Source organism: Amphiprion ocellaris, chromosome 24 (genome assembly GCF_022539595.1).
Source record: "Amphiprion ocellaris isolate individual 3 ecotype Okinawa chromosome 24, ASM2253959v1, whole genome shotgun sequence".
In the NCBI taxonomy this organism is placed as follows: Eukaryota; Metazoa; Chordata; class Actinopteri; family Pomacentridae; genus Amphiprion; species Amphiprion ocellaris.
In genome coordinates, this window is record NC_072789.1 from 2472402 (window position 1) to 2496668 (window position 24267).

The window sequence follows — 24267 nt, forward strand, 5'->3', positions numbered from 1 at the left end:
ATTTAGTTTTGATTATGTTCAGGGTTGAGAAGCTGGCTTACAGCTCTATGTTGGGCCAAACATGGTCAACATGTGCAGGGCGACTTTCCTTTCAGTGTCGCTTTACTTATTTTTCTTTTTTGTCTGTCCCTCGTCACCTCTTAACTGTTGTCTGAATGCAGAGCTGCGATGTTTAGCGTCTGCTAAATCAATGCTGTAAACACTGGAAAAGCTGCAGCAGTAAAATAGAAGTAGCCCGTCAAATTTAAAATCCTGTTACAATTTACCGATTACAGGTCCGGGACCATATAAGACCGCAGTCCGCCAGTTTGTGACCCGTGCTGTAAAATATGACTCTTGCTTCGGCCATCATCAACTAAACTGATGGTGAGTAGAAGCTGGTTTCGACAAAAACACAAGTACAGCCAGACTGAGAAAGCTCTTACCATTAGTTGTTGAACTCGGAGCCGGCTGAGCTGACTGGTTTGGACCAGGAGGAGGCTGCAAGGGCGGAGCCTGGAACATAGGTGGAGTTGCCCAGCCTAAAAGAGAAGCCAGGAAAGTGATGAAAGAACCTTTTAAATGCGTCTGTATCACAATGTGTGTCTGGAATGACCTGACCTGTAGAGCTCAGACTGTGATCCAGCAGCTGGGAGGGCAGGAAGCCTGTGGGACTGGGAGGGTTAGAGGGTGGACCTGCTGATGCCCCACCGCCAACTGCTCCGGTGCTCGCTAGGGGGACGCTGGGAGGGTCAAACATCCCGAAGGCATCCTGCCACTCTCTGCTGAACTCATCACCGGCCCCGGAACCTGGGCTGAGTAGGTCTTTGAGGAAAGCCATGTCGCTTCGCTCGCTGTCCTCGTCCTCTGGTCTCAGCCCAGCAGGGTGTGGAGGCCCACCTGAGAGCAAAGGAAATGTGAAATCGGCTAGTTTCTGCTCTGGAGCAAACAAATGAGGCTCATGTCATCAGAAGATGGTGGTATAAGCTACATAACACTCGGCTGTCAGAGAGGAGATGAAGCTGGAGACAACACCAATCACTTCAAGCCTGGAAAAAGGAGACGATTCAAACAAAACGCTATTCATTTACAAGAGAAAAGTAGATAGAAAAGTGGTGGAAAGTTGCAATTATTCTTGAATGTCAGCTGGTATTGAGCATACTTCATGCTTTCCAGTAGCGAAGACAATGAAAGAAAGTGATGAAATGTTTGGTAGGTCAGAACTTTCCATGAGGTGCATTTATCCTTTTACAGAAAAGTCCAAAACTATGTCAAGCAATTGTAAAAAGCAGTGTGATGGTGCTGTTTCCATTAATTTCTTCTAAAGGAATACTTAAAAATCTCTTCATTTTATCGTGACTTTGCAATTTAGAAAACCTTAAAATTTAACGGACTGTCATTTAAAGAATGTGGATGTCTTTTAAAAGGTTTTTGACGATAAAACCAAACAGCTTTCAGTGGAAAGACAGGTGGAAAATGTGAAAATGTGAAGTGAAATTAAAGTTGAATTAACCTCTTTCACAGCGTAAGACACAGGCTAATGGCTGTAAAACACAGGAGTAATTACTGGAACAGAGCCTCTTACGTTTTCTGATGATGCAACGCCCAAGTCATAAACGTGGAAATATCTCCTCTCTTCACCTGTTTTGTGCCAAGCTAACACATTTAGCAAATATATGCTACATGTCAATTAGAGGCGAAAGGTGGAATTTTTTTACTAAACCAGATAAACTATGGCCACTTTTTTCCAGTTGTTGTAAAGCTAAGTGTGAAAGTTGCTTCCTACAGCTACACATTAACATGAGAGTAGTTTTAAAGGAGTCTGAAAAGGGATGCAGGAGAAGACGACCCTTCCACCAGCCAGACAGACTCAATCCAGATCCAAAGAGCCAAAGGAAGCTGAAATCGCACAAGAGGTGAATTTCTGCCACAGCCAAGAAAGTCAGACAGGAAGCTGAGACCCAGCAAAGCAGCCAGAAGTGAATTCCCGGAAAGAGGACAGAGAAGACAGCCAACCAGTTTACCGGAGGACCTGGACTCCTTCTGATCTCCAGCTTGAAGGGAAGGCTGGGGCTGCAGCAGGGCATTTGTTGTGGGTGGGGGCAGCGGAGGGTCGCAGGCTATGAGCATCAAGTCATCATCAGAGCCGACTGACAGTTCTCTGAGGCTGTGCAGGGCTGGAGTAGGCGTGGTAGCGCTTTGGTGCACTGAGATCAGAGGGTTATAAAGCCGATCCAGTCCAGAGTGAGCAGCAACCAACCAAACGTACACACCTGTAGTATCTAAAAAAGATCAGACACAAGCTCACTTACCTCCAGTCTGGCTCTGTCCATCACTGCTGAGGGGCGGGTCTGTAGAGAAAAACAGAAAAATCACTTGAGAGTTTTAATTTGATATGAACAATGAGCTGTTTTAAAACAAAAAAAGCTGCTTTTGACAATACTGTACTATGTGTTGGTGATTAATTGATCTTTTCCTGACTTTTTAATCTCACTGGGGCAATTATTAAAATCACACCTGAGTATTTATCGTATTTATCAAGTGTCTCAGATTGAGAAGAAAGTTTTGCCAAGACTTTTTACTCGCAGTGACATATTCATGGTCCTACTTTAACTACTAAAAATGAAAGTGATTAATCAGCTTTCTTGAGAAAATTAGTGTCTGCAGAGGAGTCTTTAGTTGTAAAGAGCAACAAATAGCTTTTGGGTGCACGAAGAGACGCTATTTCTGCTATTTGTTTAGTAAAAATGTAATAGTTTTTAACTCTGTGTGGAGAGATACACAACAGAACATGAGAGGTTCTTAATAATTAATCATTTCCTTCACTTATTTGTCAAAAGAAGCTAAAGTGAAGCTCAACAGATTGCATGTTTCTCTGTTTATTAATTAAAGGACATTTATATTCCTGTACATTACAAAATCAACCAAAATCCAGCAAATTCGCTGTATTTTGGTTGATTTTTTTTTGTGAATGTTCTTAAGAGAATATTAGAAGTTTTACTGATATATATGGAATCACATTTTTTGCTGAATTTTTGGATTTTTTTCAGACAAGGAAACAATATTTTTTGGTGCCTGTAAATGAGGACAACAGAAGGGGGTAAGAGGGATTCTGAGATGCCAGGCCTGATTACGAGTGTGGATGAGCACTCCTGTGTTTCAGCCTACTGGGGGCGGCGGAAGTCCCCACAGTAGTGCACCTGGAACACACCTTGAATGCACACTGGGGGCAGCACATACCTGCATTAGAGGCACTTCCTGATGGCTTGTCGTCATCCAAGGACACCAGACTGAGGAAGGAGGAAGCAGGGAGGCAAGGAAAAAAATTACAAACAGTTTTTTTGGGCTGACGAGACATGGTTTTGCTATTTACAGCTATGCAGAAGCATTTACTTGATTTGGAGCTGCAGCATTCTAAAGCCTCAGACTAACACAGCTCGCCACTGGGTGCAAAACCTGCTACACACTCACTTACTTGCGAGGTAACATGGGCCTGATATTGGCCTCATGTTTGATGAAGACATAGCTGAGATGGTTGTGTGGGAAATACAAAGGACAGAGATGATGAAATAAGAATACAGAGAAGGAGAAATTTGCGACAACAAAAACGTGTGTGTGTTAATAAAGACATGACAGTGAGAGGAGTGACATGAAAACAGTGACAGATGGAGAGGCAGACTGTGGATCTGTTAGGACTGGCTTCAGTGACTAGATCTGATTTCAGAATGATTCACTAATGGAAGGATATCTTTGGGTTACAAGAAACGTATTTTGAGTTCAGTTTTATTTGTTTACCTGTCTGTGTTACCCTGCAGAGCATCCTCCCTCTTGTCCTCCTGTTTTTGTGAGTCTGATATTTGCTCCAGTGGGTCTCGCAGGTCCTGCAGGAAAGAAAAATGCGGGTAAATTTAATCTAAAGACAAACACTACCTTTCAAAAGTTTGGGATCACCAAACCATTTTTGAAAGAAAAGCATTTTTTTAATGAAGATAACATTAAATGAATCAGAAATACAGTCTAGACCAGGGGTGTCAAATTCATTTTAATTCAAAGGCCACATTCAGCCCAATTTGATCTTAAGTGGGCCGGACCAGTTAAATCACAGCATATTAACCCATAAAATTCTAATTTTTTCTTTGTTTTTATGTAAAAAAAGCATGTTCTTCAAATGTTCACATTTAATGAACAAAACTTCATGAACAACCTGAAATTTCTTCAGAAAAATAAATTCAATTTTAGCAATAATATGCTTCAGTTTATCATTTACACATTACAACTTACAGATCACAGTGTCTACAAAGGCACAAAAAATTTAGTCATGATCAAAACAACAAGACAAGAAAAGACAAAAACAACAAAAAACAAGACAAGATATTACAAAAGTGAGACACAAAATGACAACAACGAGAACAAAAAGACAAAAAATGAAACAACACGAAATAAAACAGAAAAGAGGCAAAAAATTTGGCAAAAAAGCTACAAAGCACCAAAAAAATTACACAAACGACACACACAAGACAAAAAAACCCACAAAACGATACACAAAACAATGAAAAAAGCAAAACACAAAATGAGAAAAATAAGACAAAAAATACAAGCGAGACAAAAAGGAAACAATATGACAAAAACAAGAAACAAAATGAGACAAACGACAAAACTCGGACAAAAAACAACAAAAGACAAAATATTACAAAAATGAGAAACAAAGCAACAAAAGAACAATGAGCAATATAATATTTTATTTTAGGATAAAAAAAACTTGTCCAGAAATTATTTTAAATTTATAGTTTTACAAATTTACAATTTGCAGTTAATGTCTGCTCTGTAATTTGTACTCTTCACAAAATCGTCCCACGGTCTAGACCAGGAGTCACCAACCTTTTTGAACCCGAGAGCAACTTCAAGGGTACTGAGTAGTACGAAGGGCACCTTGTTTGATACAAACTTCCTCAATGATGCAGTGGTAATGTAGGAATGTTGGGAAGTCTGGATCACCTCTGCATCGTACAGTGAAGCCTGCATGGCGACCCGTCATGTAGGAGCCTCGTCAGTCGCCACTGAAACAAGCTTTTCTAATGGTACATTTTTCTCCACGAAGAAACTTTTCGCCGCGTAGGAGATGTCAAAGCTGCCTTTAAGTCCCGGGCTTTTTCTGTCCGTAGTGCGCATCCAGTCTATGTGCGCTAGCAGGTGGCTAGTTAGCATGGAAGCTTTGTAGCGGCTAAAGTCACGTCTCCCACATCGTGCCGCTTTGCCGACGCAATAGTCGCCCCGCAAATAGGACGCATATCTTTCACTGTCGTGAAAAAGAACTCTTCCTCCCAGTCATCGTGAAAATAGTGTTTCCTCTTTCACTTCTCTGTCATGTTCTGGGGGTAAAAGCCACACCTAGCTTCCCGAAGCGTCTGCGTCCGGACGCTTCAGAAGAGTGACGTGGTGGTTGGACATGCGCAGTGAACTTTGACTCGGACAAGGTCAAAGTTCATTTACACCGAAGACGTTGTTTTTTTAAAAAGAAAATTATAATAAATGTTGTAATTTGAAATTTGCATTAATGTAAGTATTTCCGACTCAAAAATAACAGCAACTATAATTTTTTAAATAATTTTTGTAAGGAATTTCATGGTGACTAGTGTTATTTTTAGGACGTGTTGGGGGCAACTCACGTGGTCTCTGCGGGCAACCAGGCGCCCGCGGGCACCGTGTTGGCTACCACTGGTCTAGACATTGTTAATGTGGTAAATGACTATTCTAGCTGGAAATGGCTGATTTTTAATGGAATATTTACACTGAGGATAAATGAACCTACAGTGAGGTGAGAGTAAGGTTTACTGGTATAAGCAGCAGGAGATATTATTAATGGATTATCTCCATAGGGGTACAGAGGAACATTTCCAGCAACCATCACTCTTGTGTTCTAATGCTACATTGTGTTAGCTAATGGTGCTGAAAGGCTCATTGATGATTAGAAAACCCTTGTGCAGTTATATTAGCACATGGATAAAAGTGGGAGTTTTCATGGAAAACATGAAATTGTCTGGGTGAAACGAAACTTTTGAACAGTCGTGTATATTAACACAAACTTCTCAAGATGTCTAACAGCTACAGTCGGTGTTTTCAGGTTGGAACAAAAAGACGATGAGTACAGTCTGAAATACCTTGAGTGTGGTAAACTGGTACGGAACATGTCCTTGGAAGGCCTCGTGGATTTCCGACATAGCATGAGCCGTTTTCTCCCAGAACTGGAGCAGAGTGGTCTGTCATGACAGGCAAGAAAGACATTTTTAATCATAAATCTAGATAGACAGACAAGCAGGTATAGGTATACAGTGGTCCCTCGCCACATCGTGGTCTCACTGTATCGCCGATTTTTCGTTATATCACAGGACTTTGCGGTATATAGGTGCTTCTATATATTTGTTACTGTGGTGAGCTGCATTGAAGTACAACACTGGAGAAAGAATATCTGCTTTTTATGCACTCTGCAACTGACAGATGCTTTTATTTTGACACATACAGAGAGCACCAATATAGAAAATGAGGCAGGAAGTCGCTAACTAGGCTGACTAAACCACAAAAACACATACACTAATAACACTTTAACACTAACGTAAACTACAATAATGACATTTAAATCCCCAACACTGAACTCCCATGGTGCATTGCAGCACAACAGTTCTGTCATTGCGATCGGCTCTGCGATCGCTCCGTTATTTTGATTTTTGCAGTAAAATAAGCATTTTCTAGTCTAAAAAAATAAAAACAATATAAAAAATCTAAAAAATAATAACTAAAATATATTAAAAGAATATTTAATCAAAATAAAATGCGTAGCGGAGAGTGCTGGGCTCTGATTGGCTCAGCGACCGTAGCATCAGTCTCCCCTGTCTCCTGTGTGTAGCAGCGTTCAGCATCTCGTCTTGTACATTTCACATCCACGTCTGATCATAGTGTTGCTCTGTGGTGTTGAGCGGTGTGTGGGGAGGGTTTATAAAGCCTTAAACTAGGTCTGGAACCGGTAGACGAGGGACCACTGTATACGGTTCTGTTTCTAGATATCCTCATGAAACACTCTAAGGGTAGCACACACAGCTAACAATTTCTGTAGATGTTAACTGTCATTATTGTCAGAAGTCACTGTGAACACAAATGACAAAAATAAATCTTGCTGCTTTAACCCCTTGATGCCTGAATTTATTTACAATGAAATAAACATTTTTTGTGTGTTTTTGCTTTCCAGCTGATGCTAAAATAAGTGGAGATTGTTAATTTATCTATTACACATAGAACAGATATATATAACAGATATATAATAATTAGGTCCCACTCCGATCGATCCTAAGAGAAACCAGTGCTTGCAAAAGGTTCCAAGGTACGTATTAAATATGCACAAGCTGGTATTGGGGGAATGGGGGAATGGATACGCTATCTCAGCTGCAGTCTGAATGAAAGTGGTATGATGCAAATTCGTGACAATAGGCGTCAAGGGGTTCAGGCTGTGCATAGTTTTGCTTCACTTCTGGCTGTAGTAGTTACTAATGGCTTGCAAGAACATCGTCTCACTTTTCCAGCCCATTGTGTAGGTCATAATTGTCCGGCTGCACCACTAAACACTAATCCAGTTCTGAGACACACCCACCTGGTAGGTACAGAGGGAATGGGAGAGCATGTTGCAGCGGCTCGCTCCCAGCATGTCCACTTTCTGACACACATCATTCTTCAGTTTCTCAAACTGACTCTTTGTCCCTCTGACCTGGGCTTGGACCTGTTGACAGAAAAACAGACACTTATACCCTTTCAAACACATAAAAAGAGGACCCACCCACACTCCTACTCCCCAAACAAACAAGCCTCCTCCTGCCTTGCGGAACTTCTCCAGCTGTTTGTAGGTGTCTGGGTCTAGTTCTTGGGAGACGTCTTTCATCCAGAGCAGAGCTCCTCTGTACTCGGTGCGGGCCTTCTCCATACGAGTCACCGTCAGCAGCGTGTCGGCAATGGCACGCCGCCGGAACGTCTCCACCTCCTGATGCAAACGATGCAGCGGCGGACAAAGTGCCATCCTACGGATAAAGTAAAGGTCAAGCTAGTGAGACCTGAAGCAAACAGGAAGTTTGTTTTTTCACAATAATTGTATCTGGCTGACCTCTGCTTGGCCGACGTACAGAGGGCTTTGCTGGTGGCGTCCATCATGTTGCCAGCTTTTGTGCGATCATGTTCAGCCTGGAAGCGCAAAAACAGGCCGAGTTCGTTCTCCTCCTGAGACAAGCCTGAGGAAAGAACTCAAAGTTTGACTTTTGCATAGACACCAAAGACAAAACAACACAAAAAATGAGATAAAATAAGAAAAAGGCTTACTGTTTGTGTTGTACATGTAAATCTCAAGGACTTATTAAATCCTGAGTGAATCATGAAGCTTAATAAACAATCAGAAATCTGCAATAATAAACACTTAAAAAAAAAGCTTGTGTTGTTTAATATTTCTGTGCTAACATAACTGCACAAGGGTTTTCTAATCATCAATGAGCCTTTCAACACCATTAGCTAACACAATGTAGCATTAGAACACAGGAGTGATGGTTGCTGGAAATGTTCCTCTGTACCTCTATGGAGATATTCCATGAAACATTTCCAGCTACAATAGTCATTTACCACATTAACAATGTCTACACTGGATTTATCATTCATTTAATGTTATCTTCATTGAAAAAAAAACTGCTTTTATTTTAAAAATAAGCACATTTCTAAGTGGCCCCAAACTTTTGAACAGTACTGTCCATCTTCTGTTTGAGAGAAATAGTTGGTTGTATGCCTTAGTTGTATAGAATTACCACCCTGGAGAGAACTCAAAGTGTTCATCGGTGAGGAAACATCATCTCGTTCTGAAGCTGACTCACGTGTGATCCTGTGCTGATACTTCTCGATCACCTTCAGTAGCTCTGTGCACGTCGACTGAACGGAGCGGAAGAACTGCAGAGAAAAAAAAGGGCACAATTAGAATGAGAAGAGTCGGAGAGGAGGTGGTCACACAGGACTTTTGGAATCTGCTGGTGAGAACATAAACAGCATTATGATCACAAACATTTGTGTACATGCGTTTATTGCTGCTATATTACAGTTTTCTCAAAGACATTTCTGGCTAATTATCATGAATATGTTTGTCTTCAGGCTACTGAGTCATGTTGACATCTTGAAAAATGAAGCTGGGGTCTTAGTCTGCAGCTCACTGCCAGACTTCAGACTTTTGATCCAGCACAACACCAAGACCCTGAAACTGAATCAGCACTTGTGCATTACACCTGAACAGCACAACAGATTATTAGCAAAATGGGTGTGTTAAGTTTTAGCGGCTTAGTGGCGCCTCTACCCTGCAGCAGAGATGAGCTGCACAGGTCGAGGAAGCTCACTTCTTTCAAACGCCACAAAAATTACCAATGATGACTCACATAACATTTATACACACTTCACTTTAATCCACTCTTCACCAACAAAAACACTTCTAACGCCGGTGGTGTTCCCCTTTAAGACACCACGTGACTTTCCTTCCGGTATCAAAGACAAACACGTCTTCAACCTTTAACTGCAGTTAAGCTAATGACCAGGTAACAGCCTGACGTCGTCCTCTTCTCCTTACCCCCCAGGCAGACTTAAGACTGTTAGAGAGCAGAGGGAGGAGGCGGCCTAAACATGTGCAGAGTTACTTATTAACTGCAGAATAAACAGTCGCTAAATTCAGTCTGTCTACTTCAGCAGCGGCCCGACACCTGTCAGAGTACAGGTCAGTGGAGATGAGCAATACTGACCAATTCACTGGGATCATGTTTATCCAATGGCAACTGCTCTGCCTGAGTCACAGCAATGTGACAGGCGCAAAGCAGAGACAGCATCATCCAGACAAAGATAAAGATGATATATAAATATAAATCCCGATTAAGTGTGGACTTAATGTCAGCTTTCAAAATGTGATGTCAGGATTTACTCAAAAGGCTCACAAAGCAACAGAAGAAAACTGAAAATGCACTGAGGCAACACTGATAAAAATCTGATAAATCAGGTTATGTGTGGGGCTGTTTAAACTGCTCTGGGTTTGGTGTTCTGCTGCTTCATGGAGGGCTCAGACTCAAGCTGAATCTTGTAAAATAGAGTTGGGAAAACATAAATTCTCCTCTGAATTCTGTCTGTTTCAATGTTGGATCTTTGTGTGTTTTTTCTTCCACTTTCCGCTCTTTTTTTGACTGTTTCTCTCTCACTGGAGACAATGAGAGCAGGACAGAAGAGGCCAGATCTTGTTCCAGGGCAAACAAAAGGCTCACAGTGTGTCCCTCGCAATTCAGTGAAACTCTACCACATCCCCATCGCACCAGAGCCTTCACGTCCAAACAGCTTGTCCCGGCTAAATGCCAGACGCTGTCTTTTGTTTCACCACTGAGACATAAACGTTAGCCAGGAGGACAGATTGTACGCTGTCATTTTTACACCTGTTAATGTGGAGTGATATGTCTCACATATAATGATAGTTGTAAATGAACAAGTGAAAAGATCACTGAAAACAACACACTGTCAATGCTCTGAGGGTCTTTGTGCTCATTCTGCAAGCTTCTTTTTTTAATTTTCAGACATACTAGAGACAGATGGGAGAAACCATTTGTATACAACTTCAAAATTATGCATAGGAAGACATTTATATCTTTGATTCAGAGAGATAGTCAAACCAAAAGCCAATTGCTTTTATGGCGCCACCATTCTATAAAATGGAATTATTCCAGATTATAAGTTATAGGCTGTCATAGTTGGTACTTTAAGATATTTAATATCTAGAAATAGAATTTAAAAATGATTTGTACAATATTTTGTTTGGGTTCGGAAGAGCAATGCCAATAACATCACCTTCAGAAAATATCCATCCCTATAGCTCACTTGGACGTGCACAAACATCATGTATAAGTACTATAATTACTAGTGCAGTATTCGGGATTCAGTCTTGGTGCATGGTGAACTGCTGCATGTTGTCACTATCAATAAAGCCAAAAAGTAATGCTTAAAAAATATAAGAAATAATAATCCACTATGAAGTTTGCATCTGCAGCACATTTACTCAAGTACTGCAGTTACAAACAATTTTAAGATACCTGAGTTGTTCCAGTGTCAGCTGCTTTGGACTTCTGCTCCACTAGATTTCCGATACTTAACTTTTTAGTGGAGTACTATTTTACAGATTAAAATTTGATGTAAAGACATACATGGTTAGCTTATAATTATACATTAAACCAGTAGTTGCATCAGTAGTACCAGAGGGATGTCAGGAGAGCCAATATGTTGACACTAAGTCGATACCCAAAACCAGAAAATTTGCGTGGAGCAACAGGTCCACTGCGATGTGTGGGGGAAAAAAATACCTCAAAAATCATGCACACACTTATTTGGTATTTGAGGCAATGATTGGGAACAAGTTATAGGTGACCAAAGGTCAGAGAGCCAGCGGTGTTTCGGAACATTTGGAACAAATGGAAGAAATACTTCAAACTTTTCAATGCACCTCAAAGACAGAAATCCAGATCTGTTAACAGAATTCAAGCTGAGAGAGTTTCAGCTCTTCCTTTATATCAGGGGTATTCAACTAAAATTCAAAGGTCCAGAACATCATAACGTCTAACTTGAATTAGTGTGATATATGTTGATGTAACCTCGTAGTTTTATTAGTGTCTGCATGTAATCAATAACTGACCGTCAAATCCAATAAATTCAGTACAGTTCAAAAACATTTTGACAATATATATTCATAAATAACTTGATATAACTGTACATCTGAAAATAAAGTGCAGAACTTGAAAAAACAATGACTGAACAACCTGAACCAACTTATATACATCTTTAACACTACCTAAATTTACTTTTATATTTTTTTCCTGTCTTATATCACTCCCCTTATATACCTGTTGCTAAAGGATGCTTGTGAAAAGAATGGTACCTTAGTGTTTTTGTTGCTTTCCTCTCCCCATTACCCATTTACAACTTTTTTAAAAAAGTTTTTCTACCTGCACTATAACCTACCTCTAATCTGCAGCAACAAGAAGTACAAGACAACATTTATTTCATAACTCATTTACAGACTGACTTTTTTTTAAGGTTCTATAATTTCCCAGAGGTTTAATGCTTTGTTGCATGTTTTTGTACTTGAAAATTCCTCTCTGTTGTAAAGTTAAACAAACACTAAAGGATGAAGTATTGTAAAACGGTCAAATGCTCTGCCTGTAATTCATATCTTTGTTGTTGTAAACTATAAGGGACCAAAAAAGAAGAAACGGAACAAAAGTTCCCCTGGGAAAACGTTCTGTTTAGGAAGCGGCCACCAGAGGGAGGAGATCTTTGACTTAAGCATGAATCATCACAGTTAGAAGTCGTATTTAAACGACTTATTACTTAACTCTGAATGCCTGTACCTCGAGTTTAGCGTCCAGGTCAGCATCTGAAGCCACCACGTACTCGTCTTCCTTCTTGCCCGTGGCTTTGATGAGGACTTGCTTGGTCTTCCAGAACTTCTTCTGCATGCGAGCCATCACCGAGCTGTCCTCACCAAGCACGGCCCGGCCACTGCCCAGCATGTCCCCCGCAAACCTGGAGCCACGGGAATCCCAAAATGAGTGATTCTTGTCTGATTTTGGCTCATAATGACAGTGCTGTACATCATAAAAATGACGCTATGGATCGTACTTGACAAATATGCATGTATGAAGTGGACACATACCCGTCCATTATTGATGATCAGCTGTTTTCTGTTCTAAAAGCAAACAAAAAAACAGTAGAGAAAACATTTAGACACAGAAAGAGTGAGAATATTTGGGCCTTTGAGATGCCAGAATAAACCCTGAACTCAAGAAGTTCTAAATCATTAATGACTTAGGTTCATTTCTTTAACCCTCCTGTTGTCCTCATTTACGGGCACCAAAAAATATTGTTTCCTTGTCTGAAAAAAATCCCAAAAATTCAGCAAAAAAAATTCTCCAAATTTATGAAAATTTGCAAAACCTTCAGGAAGAAAATTCCAATAATTCCATAAAAGTTTCCCTGAAAAGTTTTTGTGCTTCCTTTTGTTTCGCTTGTGTTTTTTGTTGTATTTTTGATTTTGCTTTGTTGTTGTGTTTTTTCATCTCGCTTGTGTTGTTTGTCCATTTTTTTGTCGCTTTGTAACTTTTTTGCCTGATTTTTTTGTCTCTTTGTTTCATATCGTTTGTCTCATTTTTTGTCGTTTTGTGTCTCATTTTTTGTAGTATTTTGTCTTGTTTTTGTTGTCTTTTTTGGCTGACTTTTGTCATCTGGATCATAAAGTAAAATTGCTCAGTTCCAGATACCTGTGACTAAATGTTTTGTTCCTTTGTAGAAACACTGTGATCTGGAAGTTGCAATGTGTAAATGATAAACTGAGGCTGAATGCTGTTGAAACTGAATTTATTTTTCTGAACAAATTTCAGGTTGTTCAGTATGTTTTGTAAAAAGATAATTACCTAAATGTGAATATTTTCAGAATGTACTTTTTTGCACTAAAGCAACGCGAAAAATGTGGAGTTGTGGTTATTTATAGGTTATTATGCTGTCATTTTACTGGTCTGGCCCAGTGGAGATCAAATAGGGCTGAATGTGGAACCCGAACTAAAATGAGTTTGACACTCCTGGCATACAGTAATAACATTTACCATTAAATTTAATATTTCTATCATTCTTTAATTAATAATACACAAAAAAGCTGAAAACTGAGCTGACAGCTGTTCCCTCGGCGAGTTCTCGTCGAGTTAATACTGATATCAGAGCTCATTTGTGTCTGAACTAACCTGAAGGCTAAATAAAAAAAAGCTAATCTAATGAGGTTATTGGAGCAGGAATCGGACAACAGAGACTTTAAGGAAAACTGAGAGCCAGCTGGCTGTCGAGGAGATATTCAGTTTCACCAAACGCTGGCATGGTGACACGAAAACAAAAAAAACCCGAAACATTACTCAAACATTTATCAAGACTAAATTAAACAAGCACATAAAAGTAGCTAAAATAACGTAAAGGAGCTTGTTTGCTAGTAGCAGTTTAGCTAGCAGCTAAAGCAACGTAGCATCCGGAGAATGTCAAAACCGAGAGACGAAGCGGTTAAAGATGGCTAATAATTACCTGCTGGTGAAATGTTTACTTAAATGGATACACGGTTACCTTGTTTTACGTCTTAATCCAGCAGAAGGAGCATCTATGCAGCGAAGGTCGGCTGGCCTCGTCTCCAGATAGCCATGATGTGAGTCACACAAACCGGATATGCAAAACAGCGATGACGCGGTAAGATCGTCTGTTTACCGAAAACTAAAATAAATTTTAAAATATTAAAGAACTCACAGAATCTCACTTCTGACAGACAAAAATACACATTGCCTCACAAACGAATAATTAAAAATAAATAAATAAATAAAAACAAGTTGAAATTACCTCCTTGAAACCTTGATGCTCAAATTCAAGCTCATATTTCTTCATCCTGACTTTCTAAAATATCACTCCCTTTAGAGCTTAATTTTATTGTTGAAAAGGATAAAAAAAAAGTGTAAGTCAATTTTTTTAAATAACAAGTGTCTCTTAGTGTGATACAAAATGAGCAACCAGTGTGACAGGTCCTTGGTCAAACCAGTTGCAATAGAGGAAAACAAAATGCAGCTTTTTCCTTTTGCAGCCAGAAACATGAGGAAATTGATCTTGTGAAAAAACACCGTGCAGAATGTTTAAAACTACTTTATGTATAAGGTTTTTGTTTTTGTTTTTTTTAACCTCTGTATCACTTGCGTAAAATAATAAATGTGGAATAAAGTTGTGCAATATGAATTCATAAACTAATTTTATAAGAGGTGATGTATGAAAACTTGAAAATCCATAATCAAATACATTTCAGAAAGAAAATGTGACAAAACCAATACATGTTTGTCTGTTTTATGAAGCTATTCGGATTTTGTATTTAACTTTAACCCTGTAAGACCCAAATATAGAAAAAATAGCAAAATAAATGTGAAAAATTATAAAAAAAATAAATAAATAAAAAAAAAAAAATATATATATATATATATATATATATATATATATATATATATATATATATATATATATATATATATATATATATATATCTGCCAAACAAAATGACTGCTCCTATGTGTTTTGCATCCTCAAACGGCCCCACTTTTGGCTACAAAATGAAGAACCACCATCAAAATATCACAAAAAATGACAATATTTTAGGAGACAAAATTAATTTATACTTTTCTTCTCGGGTTACAGGGAAACAAAAAGAAGACATAAGAAAATGTGGAAAAGCTGAGAGGAATAAAAATAAACAGGAAATACAGTTTTGTCCAGTGCTCTCCTGTCTGCAGCAGCACTGATGCTGTGTCGGTGTCTACGCCCCGGCATCTGTCTGACAGGCGGAGTATCTGTAGGTGTACAGCTTGTTATCTGCACCACCGCTTAACATCAGCTGGAAACAGAGAAAGGAAACAGTAAACTTGACCTTTAGTTCTGACTTTATGTTGTGTCTAAATCTCTGAATGAAACAGCCGATGCGTATTACTTCGCTTTCTGTCCAGTCCACACAAAACACTTTGTCCTCGTGGGCCGCCAGGTCATACAGAGGAGCCTTACAGCTGGAAGACGACACAGAAACATTCAGGGTTACTTCTTTCAGTGATTTTCCAGGTTCATCACACAAAAAGAGGGTAAATACAGTAAAATACAGTTTATATTAAAGCACAGCAAACTATTACGTCTTTTCATTATGCTAACTTATGCTTATCCTCTCTCCTTGCGTGATCCATAAATCTTCTAATTACGTTAATTTATTTCACGGTGATGAGGAGCAAGGAGGCTTCAAGAGAAACTTACAGGGAGGAAACCAGGTGAATCCTCTGCATAAGTCTCTTTTAACCCTGTTGTCCTCATTTACGGGCACCAAAAATATTGTTTCCTTGTCTGAAAAAAATCCAAAAATTCAGCAAAAAATTCCCCAAATTTCTGAAAATTTGCAAAACCTTCAGGAAGAAAATTCCAATAATTCATTAAAAGATTACCTGCAAAGTTTTATTTAAAAAAATCCCCCAAATTTGGCAAGAAAATTCTTGTAAATATTTTCAAAAAATTAGTAAAAATCTTCCAAAAAAATCAAAAAAAATTCTTAAGTTCTTAAGAAACATTTTTAACATTTTTTTTCCCACCAAAAAATGTTCAAAGATTTCCCAAAAATGTTGAAAATGTGGACATCAGAAGTTTCACTGTGAAAATATTTTTTTCCCACATTTTCAAACTTTAAAATGGGTCAATTTTGACCCGCAGGACGACACGAGGTTTAAGGTTGTACACTACCGTTCAAAAGTTTGGAGTCACTTAGAAATGTCCTTATTTCTGAAAGAAAAGCAGTTTTGTCCAATGAAGATAACATGAAATGAATAATAAATCCAGTGTAGACATAGTTAATGTGGTAAATGACTACTGTAGCTGGAAATGTTTAATGGAATATCTCCATAGGGGTACAGAGGAACATTTCCAGCAACCATCACTCCTGTGTTCTAATGCTACATCATGTTAGCTGCTGTGATTTCTGCCACAAATTTTTTCAAGATTTCAACCGTCGGAAATGACACGACTGAGAAGCCTTGGAGGAGTACTGCGCTCTCTGAGTGTTTTCCTTGTTTAAAAATATGTTCCTGACTTGTGACTAAGGCACAAATGCCAGAAATCCCACACAGTGTAAGGTAAACGCTCCACAGACCTCCTGGTGTCCCAGAGTTTGACCAGGTTATCCAGGGAACCTGAGACCAGCTGGTGCTCATGTGACGGTGCCCATTTGACGGCAGTGACCCAGCCGGTGTGGGAGGTCAGAGACAGCAGCACCAGAGACCCATCTGGAAGGAGAGATTGGAAGATGTAAGGACAGCTCGGGCAGGAACATTTTTGATAGAAAGCATTTAGAGGTACCTTTGGTTCGAGGGTCCCAAAGTCTGATGTGTCTGTCAGAGCTGCCCGAGGCCAGCCGTCGACACAAGGGTGAGTAGGAAATACAGTTAAACACTTTGCTGCCCGTCTGTGGAACACACAAAAATATCAGTTTATTATGGGAAATATTTTCAAGGATGATAACATTTTTATTAATCTGCAGAGTTTTCCCTGATGCTTTTTAAGTGTGAAAGAATGTTTATAAAGACGTGCAGCTCTGTGACACTAAACTATCCCTGCTCACTGAAACATAGAATCATTTAAAGGAAACGCTGCAGATGTTCAAAACAGATGAGACATTAACATTTTCTGTAAATGCTGTCAGACAAAAAGAAGCATCTTGGGTGCTTTTCTGTCACATTTTTTCCTCTGACACATTTTTATTCACCACCATGTATTTACAGATGTCAGATAGAGTCATGTATTACTGATGCTTCCATGTGTAAAACTATTTTAATCCTGCAGCTTGTAATATGCCTTTCAAGCCTGTTGATGGGTAACACTAATGAAGTCACAGTCACAATAATTAATGTTAAAACATTAGAGCAGCTTTGTGATTATTGGTGACTGTACATTTAGTTACATTGGGGTTTTATGTGATAGATTGTGGTGCAGGAAGCTTCACTAAAATGTGTTTTTCAATTTCAGGATTTCATTTTTTTGATTTATTTTAATTCACACATTTTAAATATTTCATAAGCTTAAGAAACTAAGTGGAATACTGGCTGTCTTTTCTTTTGATTCCGCCAAGGTATGTGGCGGAGTTATGTGACAATCGGCGTACGTTTGTCCATCTATCTGTCTGTTAGCAACATTACTCAAAAACAGACTAACAGATTTGGATGAAATTTTCAGGGAAGGTCTGAAATGACACAAGGACCACGTGATTAGATTTTGGCAGTGATGCGGCTTATAGTCTGGATCCACAGATCTGTTAAAGATTTCTGCAAAATAGTGGCAAGGCACCACTGTAACTATGACTATGACCGCCTGCTACATATTTAGGTGATGCGATTCGGTATCCGTACATAAAGTACACATGCATAACACACGTCTGTGCTCAGCGCAAGGTCATTTTGTTTGTGGGTACATCTATATTAAATGGACACATTCTATGTTGCTGTGATTTCTGCTCCGAATTTTTTCAAGATTTCAGCCGTTGACAATGATACAACAACTGAGCAGTCTTGCTGGAGTACTGCGCTCTCTGAGTGCTTTTCTTGTTGTGATTTTCTATCTAACTGCAGGGGAAAAAAAAGTCTGTCGGCCAATCTCATGAAGCCACTGACACAATAAAAATGTCTGTCTACTAGTGCAAAACCATTCAGTTGTTGACTTTTTCTCACCAATGTCGTCTTCATTGTTCCAGTTTCAACGTCCCACAGGCGTATGGTGTGGTCCCAGGACGCACTGCAAACTTCCTCACTGTCACTCCACAGGACAGAGGACACCGCCTCATTGTGTCCAGATAACGTCATCAAGGGAGTCTGCAAGACAAGATAGGAACCTCATCTTTCTGAAAGTTAGAGTGGTGATTTTTATGTGAGTCGTTCCCTAGTCCTGAGCTCACCCTGGTCAGACCCAGATGCTGAGTCTTCTGTTTTTTCCTCGGTCTGTCAGCGGGTTCCTCGACCTCGTCTGCCTCGTCTGTGAGGACTGGAAGCACAGGAAAAGAGTGTCATGAAAATAATGTCTTGTATTCAGTAATTCTGTTTTTAATAATAGTTTTAATCAGTAATACCTGCAGACCAGATCTTCAACATTTTGTCCCAGGAGCCGCTGCAGAACTAGAAGAGAGCAGCACAAACGTTGTCAAATAAATCATTTTTTTATTTTTGTTATTTTTTATACTCTTTTCGACTTTACCTTTGAGCCCGGTGGGGTCTGCAGAAACTGTGTCGACGCTTCCCGTGTGGCCCCTGCAGCAGTGTCTGGCTTTCACCTTGTTCCTCTCAGAGTTCCACTCCCACAGCAGCACAGTTTGGTCCAGAGACGCCGTCAGAAGCACAGCAGTCAGACCGTCTGCAAAGAAAATATCCACGGGGGAGTTTTAAGGAAGGTTGATGATGAATAATAACAGAGAGGACGCCTGCTGTTCCGTCCTGCTCACCTCTTTTAACCCAGGCTACATCTTTGACCACATCTGTATGTCCAGCCACCGTCATCACCGCCTTGCCCTCCACAGACCAAATCCTGGCCGTCTTATCATACGACCCCGTTAGGATCCTGCAGTCAAAACAGAGAGGATGTGATGTACAAATACATTCCAAAAAAGAAGACCAGAACAAGACGATGATGTTTCTTTAAAAAAGAAGCATCACTATCATCATTTCCAGGGACTGCTCAGAAGTTAATGTCTTACTCAAGCCGGTAATCAATCAATTTGCTTCTTTTTACGTCAAAACAACAAAACATCACAATGAACTTTTGTTCCCTGTTGCAGGGAACACACACCGCATAATCTGTAAATGATAAGAAACACCAGTAACATCCATCTGTCTCCACCAAAAATGTCTGAGTATGTAATGCGTTATTATAGAAGAAAAGAGGCGAAATGAGTGAGGGAACGTGGAAAGAAAAGAAGAAATGAAGAATACAAAGGGCTGATAAATATATATATATATATATATACATATATATATATATATAAAAAACATAAATATATATATATATATATATATATATATATATATATATATATAAAACAATAAGAAAATAAAACTGATGCTGTGTCTTTTCAACAATGGGTTTTACAGGGATAAAGAAATCTATCCTGCACTTTAGTTAAAGTATTTGCAAGAAAAATAGTTTCATCTAAATTTAGTCACGTCGCTCCTTAATTAACAGCGGTTTTCATCCGAACACATTAGTCTTTGCATTTTACATACAGTCAAGCCCAAAATTGTGCATACCCTTCGTAAATTTAAACTTAAAGCTATTTTTAAATGGAAATAAAAGCTGAGAATTTAATGTTATGTTCATTGAAAAAAACTGCTTTTCTTTCAAAAATAAGGACATTTCGAAGTGATCCTAAACTTTTGAACAGTAGTGTATATTTATGCTCCAAAAAGCTAATCAGATTATCTACTCCATTTGGATGTTTCTACTATATATTGTTCTTGAATGATTGTGTTCAAAAGAATCTGTCTACAAATTAAGGTTTAACAATCCAAGAACTGTGATGACAAGACTTCAGAAAAAGACAACCACAACAGAAAGCTTGATCAAGGTAGTTAAATGTGCTCCTCTATGCAGCCGTAATCAATCATCTCACCATTCAGTGTCAGCGTGGACGGAGCTAATCCAGTCGTCATGCATCATACACTCCTCAGGCTCTGGGGCTGTGATCCGCTCCACGTACTCGATCTCCACCACTTCTTCCTGAAACACAGGCAGACACACTAAAATATTAACACTACACTGCCCCTGTTTGAAAGAATAAAATAAATTAGCTTTTAAACGAGTAACTGAGGCAGACCGTACCGTTGAAATCCCCTCTGTCTCCATGTGAGCGGACAGCGAGGTTCGCAGGAACTGACCCCTGACCAGGAAGTCGAACTCCACTTTGCTGTGAGACGCTGTGAAAACAATCAAAAATCATATAAGATATTAACGAGAATTGTCGGTGATAAGGTATAATTTACTGTATTTCTTAGGTTCAGCCCTTAGTTTTCAACTGATAATCTGACCTGGAAATTAGTTTCAGGGTCTTTTTGGGCCCTGAAAACTCCTGATTGGCATTTTAGACTAAATAATGTCTGATTAACTGACAAAATCGATGCATTAACACTGGATCTCTGACTTCACAGAGCAGAATTTAAAGCTGTGAGGAACAGACGACTCAAGAAGGGAACTTAGTTTTCTGTCCGTTTCAGCTGAATGTTGAACTTAAGTTGATTTGAAAGGTTTCACCGAAAAATTTGACTATTTTTGTTCTTGTTTTTTGTGTTTATGTTTGTTTTAAAGCCTCATAGTTCCAGAAATCTTCATTCCAGTTTAATGGACAGGTAATAAGTTACATATTAACAGTTGACATGGTGTGATGTATTATACAGTATTACCTTAATAAAAAGAACCCAATCAAAACAATTCTTGAATAAGCTCATTTTATTACTGTTTAGCTAATTAGAAGGTTGTTGTTATTCAATTTACACGGTTATTTAGTTGACATTTTAGTGATATTCAGTCATTTTTTATTAATAAATGACTGTTTCCATCATAAATAATTATGGAATTTGTAAAGACATGATCATAATGAACATAAAAGCATTAGATTTTTTTTTTACTTTTAATAAAAATGTATGCAAGAGTTATCCCATGGACTTCAAAAGTCCCTCGATTATAGACTGACCCATATGATTATAGAGAAAATAATGCTTTTTTTCTAACTGTGTGGAAGTATATGAGTTAATGTTGAAAATAAATACCATTTTTTGCCTCCAGCAGCTTGTTGATGACATTGCTGAGGTCTTGAACTGCAGAGACAGCCGGGATGGAGAATGGGACATCATCTACAACATACCTATAAAAACACACACTTTAGCAGGTAGCAAATACTATCAATAATCCATCAATACACTTAATATTTATTTGATTGTGTAAAATGGAAGGAAGCTGTTAACCTTAACGTCAGTGTTAGCTTATGCTAGCTAAGAACTAAGAAGTTAAAAACCACCAATTCAGCAGGTTAAACTAGACTTTATGTCACAGTAAACACACACAAACTAGCAGAATACTGTCTCGTATTCCTGTTGTACTGTTTACTCTACGTTAGCTAGTTAGCTACCCTACAGGCTAGTTTTGGTCTTTTTCAGCCACTCACCGTTGATTCTCCGTAAAGAACCTCGCCTGTAACTGCGACATCTTCTCGATTGTGTGTTTCTTTAACCAAAAACTAGCACAGTGAGTCTTAAAATACAGCTAAATAGCTACCAGACGACTCTTCACAACACAACTCATGCAGTCGTGCCATGTGGTCCGAAGCAAGGCGCGTTAGTGGAGCACAGAGAGCGTCTCAGCGCCGTGGATCGGTGCTCGACTAGTAATGCCTTCCCATATTAGTATACAGGTTTATATTCATAGAAGCAGCTTTTTGGCTTTTTTTCAGTCTAGTTTGTCCCAGAACCTGAATTTCTAATCCAAAATACCCACGAATGGGCATATTTTTCCAGTTAAAGTAAAAATCTTGCTGCGGTGATTTAGGATAAACCTAAAAACGTTTTTTTTTTTAATGTTTTACATCTGTTTAATTAAAGCATCTTTTCATCAGTGCTGATAGGTAAAAATCTAATAAATTCCTGTAATTTCATTCTAAAAAGGAGACCTTTAAATGATGGACATTGCATTTGAAGTAAAATATTTCAGGCCTTTATTGTTTGTTTAATTTTGATGGTTATAATTAACTCTCCTGTTGTCTTTATTTACCGGCACCAAAAAATATTGTTTCCTTGTCTGAAAAAAAAAAATCCCAAAATTCAGCAAAAAGTTCTGAAAATTTGCAAAACCTTCAGGAATAAAATTCCAATAATTCCTTAAGAGTTTACCTTAAATGTTTGATTTAAAAATATATATATATAAAATAAACTATATATATATATATATATATATATATATATATATATGTATATGTATATGTATATGTATATATATATATATATATATATATATATATATATATATATATATATATATATATATATTATATATATATAAAAACCCAAATACCAATATAGAAAAAAATGAGCAAAAATACCTAAATAATAGAAAATAAAACTGTTGTATTTTTGCAACAGTTGGTTTTAAAGGGTTAAGTCAAACCAAACCTCAATCTGCAGGATTCATGAATTAGTTCCAAACATTTTTTCATAATTATTTACACCATTAATGTGAGTATTTTCCCAGTGCTTCTTACGTGTTTGCTGCTGAAGCAAAATAACGACTTTAGCTGAACAGAACCACTGCAGATGTCGCTATTCCACCAGAACTTAAACATGTTTGAAACCCTTAAATGATTTAAGTTGTGAAATGAACATTAGATCATTAGTTTATATACCAAACCACACCACTTCAGCAAAAAACATTTATTTTATTAGGGCAGATGTTCACAGTCCGGGCCAATAAAAAGGTTTATCAAAAGAGAAACGGACAATCTGTTTAATAGCTCAATGCTCTGTGTGGGAATCTTTTTTACAAGCATCTTCACAAATTAAACCAACATAAAAACTGTTAAACTACAAACATAAAAAATTATATGTGTGGAGAAAAATCTCCTCCCTCAGTTCTAAAATGAAATCTAATGATGTTTGTTTTTTTTTTTTAACGTGAGCTTCTTTTTTCAGACGTCCAGAAACAGGCATCAAGGACACAAAATCATGAGAAAAAACAAAAATATATATACACTCTAGTCTTTTCAGTCATCTTCTTCTTCCTCCTTTACCTTCTTTTTCTTCTTCTTTTTCTTTTTCTCTGTTGTCTGGAGAGAAAAAAAGAGGGGCAATTACAAAAAATAAACTCAACATTTCTCTGATCTAATCAGGATCATTTTCAAACTCATGCTTTACCTCAACTGCTGCTACCTGCTCCTCCTCCTCTTCCCTGGGCTCCTCTGCTTCTGCCTCTGCCTTCTTGTCCTTCTTTTTCTTCTTCTTTTTCTTGGGGGTCTCCTCTGCTTCTGCCGTTACTGCTTCTTCTTCTTCTTCTAAAGAGAACATGAGGAACACTGTGAGCAACATGAATCCTAGAACACATTAGAAAAGAAAAAACAGTTCCCTCCAGATTCACCCACCTTCTGTTTTTGGCTCCTTTTTCGGTTTTTTGGATTTGACCGCCGGCGTTGCAGTCTCGTCTGCAGCTTCATCATCCTCTACCTCCTCAAACTTCCTCTTCTTTGAGGTGGAGGGGATAGTTGAGTCGCCGGATGGATCGTAGATTCTCACCTCACTGGGGAGGAAAATGTTCCCATTTAAACCGTTTCACATCCGAAAACACAACATCTTTGGAAACCGAGTGTTTCTACTTACCTCTTGTGTTGGTATTTGTCCGTCTTTGCCATCGCTTTACCCGTTCCACTGATTCTTCTGATCTGGAACAAATATGGAGCAAATCAGATGATAAGTTTAAACGATGCTGAAGATAAAATAATAGATTCTTTTTCATGAGTTTCTCATGAGTTAGTTACACTTTGAACTCCAGAACCGACCAGCAGGTTTGAAAGACATCTTTTTAAAAAAACGCCAATATAACGTCTTTTATCAGAGCCAGAAACTGTGGAAACAAAGACCTACTGAA

The 24267-nt window shown here is 38.5% G+C and overlaps 3 protein-coding genes across 7 annotated transcripts in view; all 3 read right to left on the reverse strand.

Moving 5' to 3' along the window:
- The window catches only part of ical1 (islet cell autoantigen 1-like), a 34742-nt gene extending 19788 nt beyond the window's left edge, over positions 1-14954 (reverse strand). For 3 of the 5 annotated variants that reach the window (XR_008600855.1, XR_008600854.1, XM_055008604.1), the window contains exons 1-14: positions 14170-14954; positions 12722-12754; positions 12417-12591; positions 8874-8946; positions 8123-8246; positions 7841-8039; positions 7619-7744; positions 6138-6236; positions 3775-3860; positions 3220-3269; positions 2292-2330; positions 2004-2186; positions 601-879; positions 426-521 (exon numbers count right to left, since the gene is read on the reverse strand). Coding sequence is in view for 3 of the 5 variants with exons in the window: in XM_055008604.1 (XP_054864579.1) it covers positions 426-521; positions 601-879; positions 2004-2186; positions 2292-2330; positions 3220-3269; positions 3775-3860; positions 6138-6236; positions 7619-7744; positions 7841-8039; positions 8123-8246; positions 8874-8946; positions 12417-12591; positions 12722-12729 (1537 nt within the window). In the remaining 2 variants the exon portion in view is untranslated. The remainder of the gene's footprint in view (positions 1-425; positions 522-600; positions 880-2003; positions 2187-2291; positions 2331-3219; positions 3270-3774; positions 3861-6137; positions 6237-7618; positions 7745-7840; positions 8040-8122; positions 8247-8873; positions 8947-12416; positions 12592-12721; positions 12755-14169) is intronic. The other 2 variants (XM_023266136.3, XM_023266138.3) reach the window with 2 other exon arrangements.
- Positions 14955-15228: 274 nt separating this feature from the next.
- On the reverse strand, positions 15229-21971 carry wdr12 (WD repeat domain 12). Its single transcript, XM_055008392.1, has 13 exons — positions 21803-21971; positions 21408-21502; positions 20464-20558; positions 20255-20361; positions 19091-19206; positions 18842-19002; positions 18722-18767; positions 18551-18636; positions 18327-18467; positions 16963-17068; positions 16757-16889; positions 15563-15635; positions 15229-15469 (listed from the first exon to the last, which is right to left on the reverse strand). The coding sequence occupies exons 1-13, from the start codon at positions 21841-21843 to the stop codon at positions 15392-15394; spliced, it is 1278 nt and encodes a 425-aa protein (XP_054864367.1). The 5' UTR covers positions 21844-21971; the 3' UTR covers positions 15229-15391.
- A 1074-nt stretch (positions 21972-23045) lies between these two features.
- nop58 (NOP58 ribonucleoprotein homolog (yeast)) overlaps positions 23046-24267 on the reverse strand; it is a 6388-nt gene continuing 5166 nt past the window's right edge. The window contains exons 12-15 of the mRNA XM_023267731.3: positions 24000-24061; positions 23765-23919; positions 23541-23677; positions 23046-23452 (exon numbers count right to left, since the gene is read on the reverse strand). Of these exons, the coding sequence (XP_023123499.1) occupies positions 23390-23452; positions 23541-23677; positions 23765-23919; positions 24000-24061 (417 nt within the window). The 3' untranslated portion in view covers positions 23046-23389. The remainder of the gene's footprint in view (positions 23453-23540; positions 23678-23764; positions 23920-23999; positions 24062-24267) is intronic.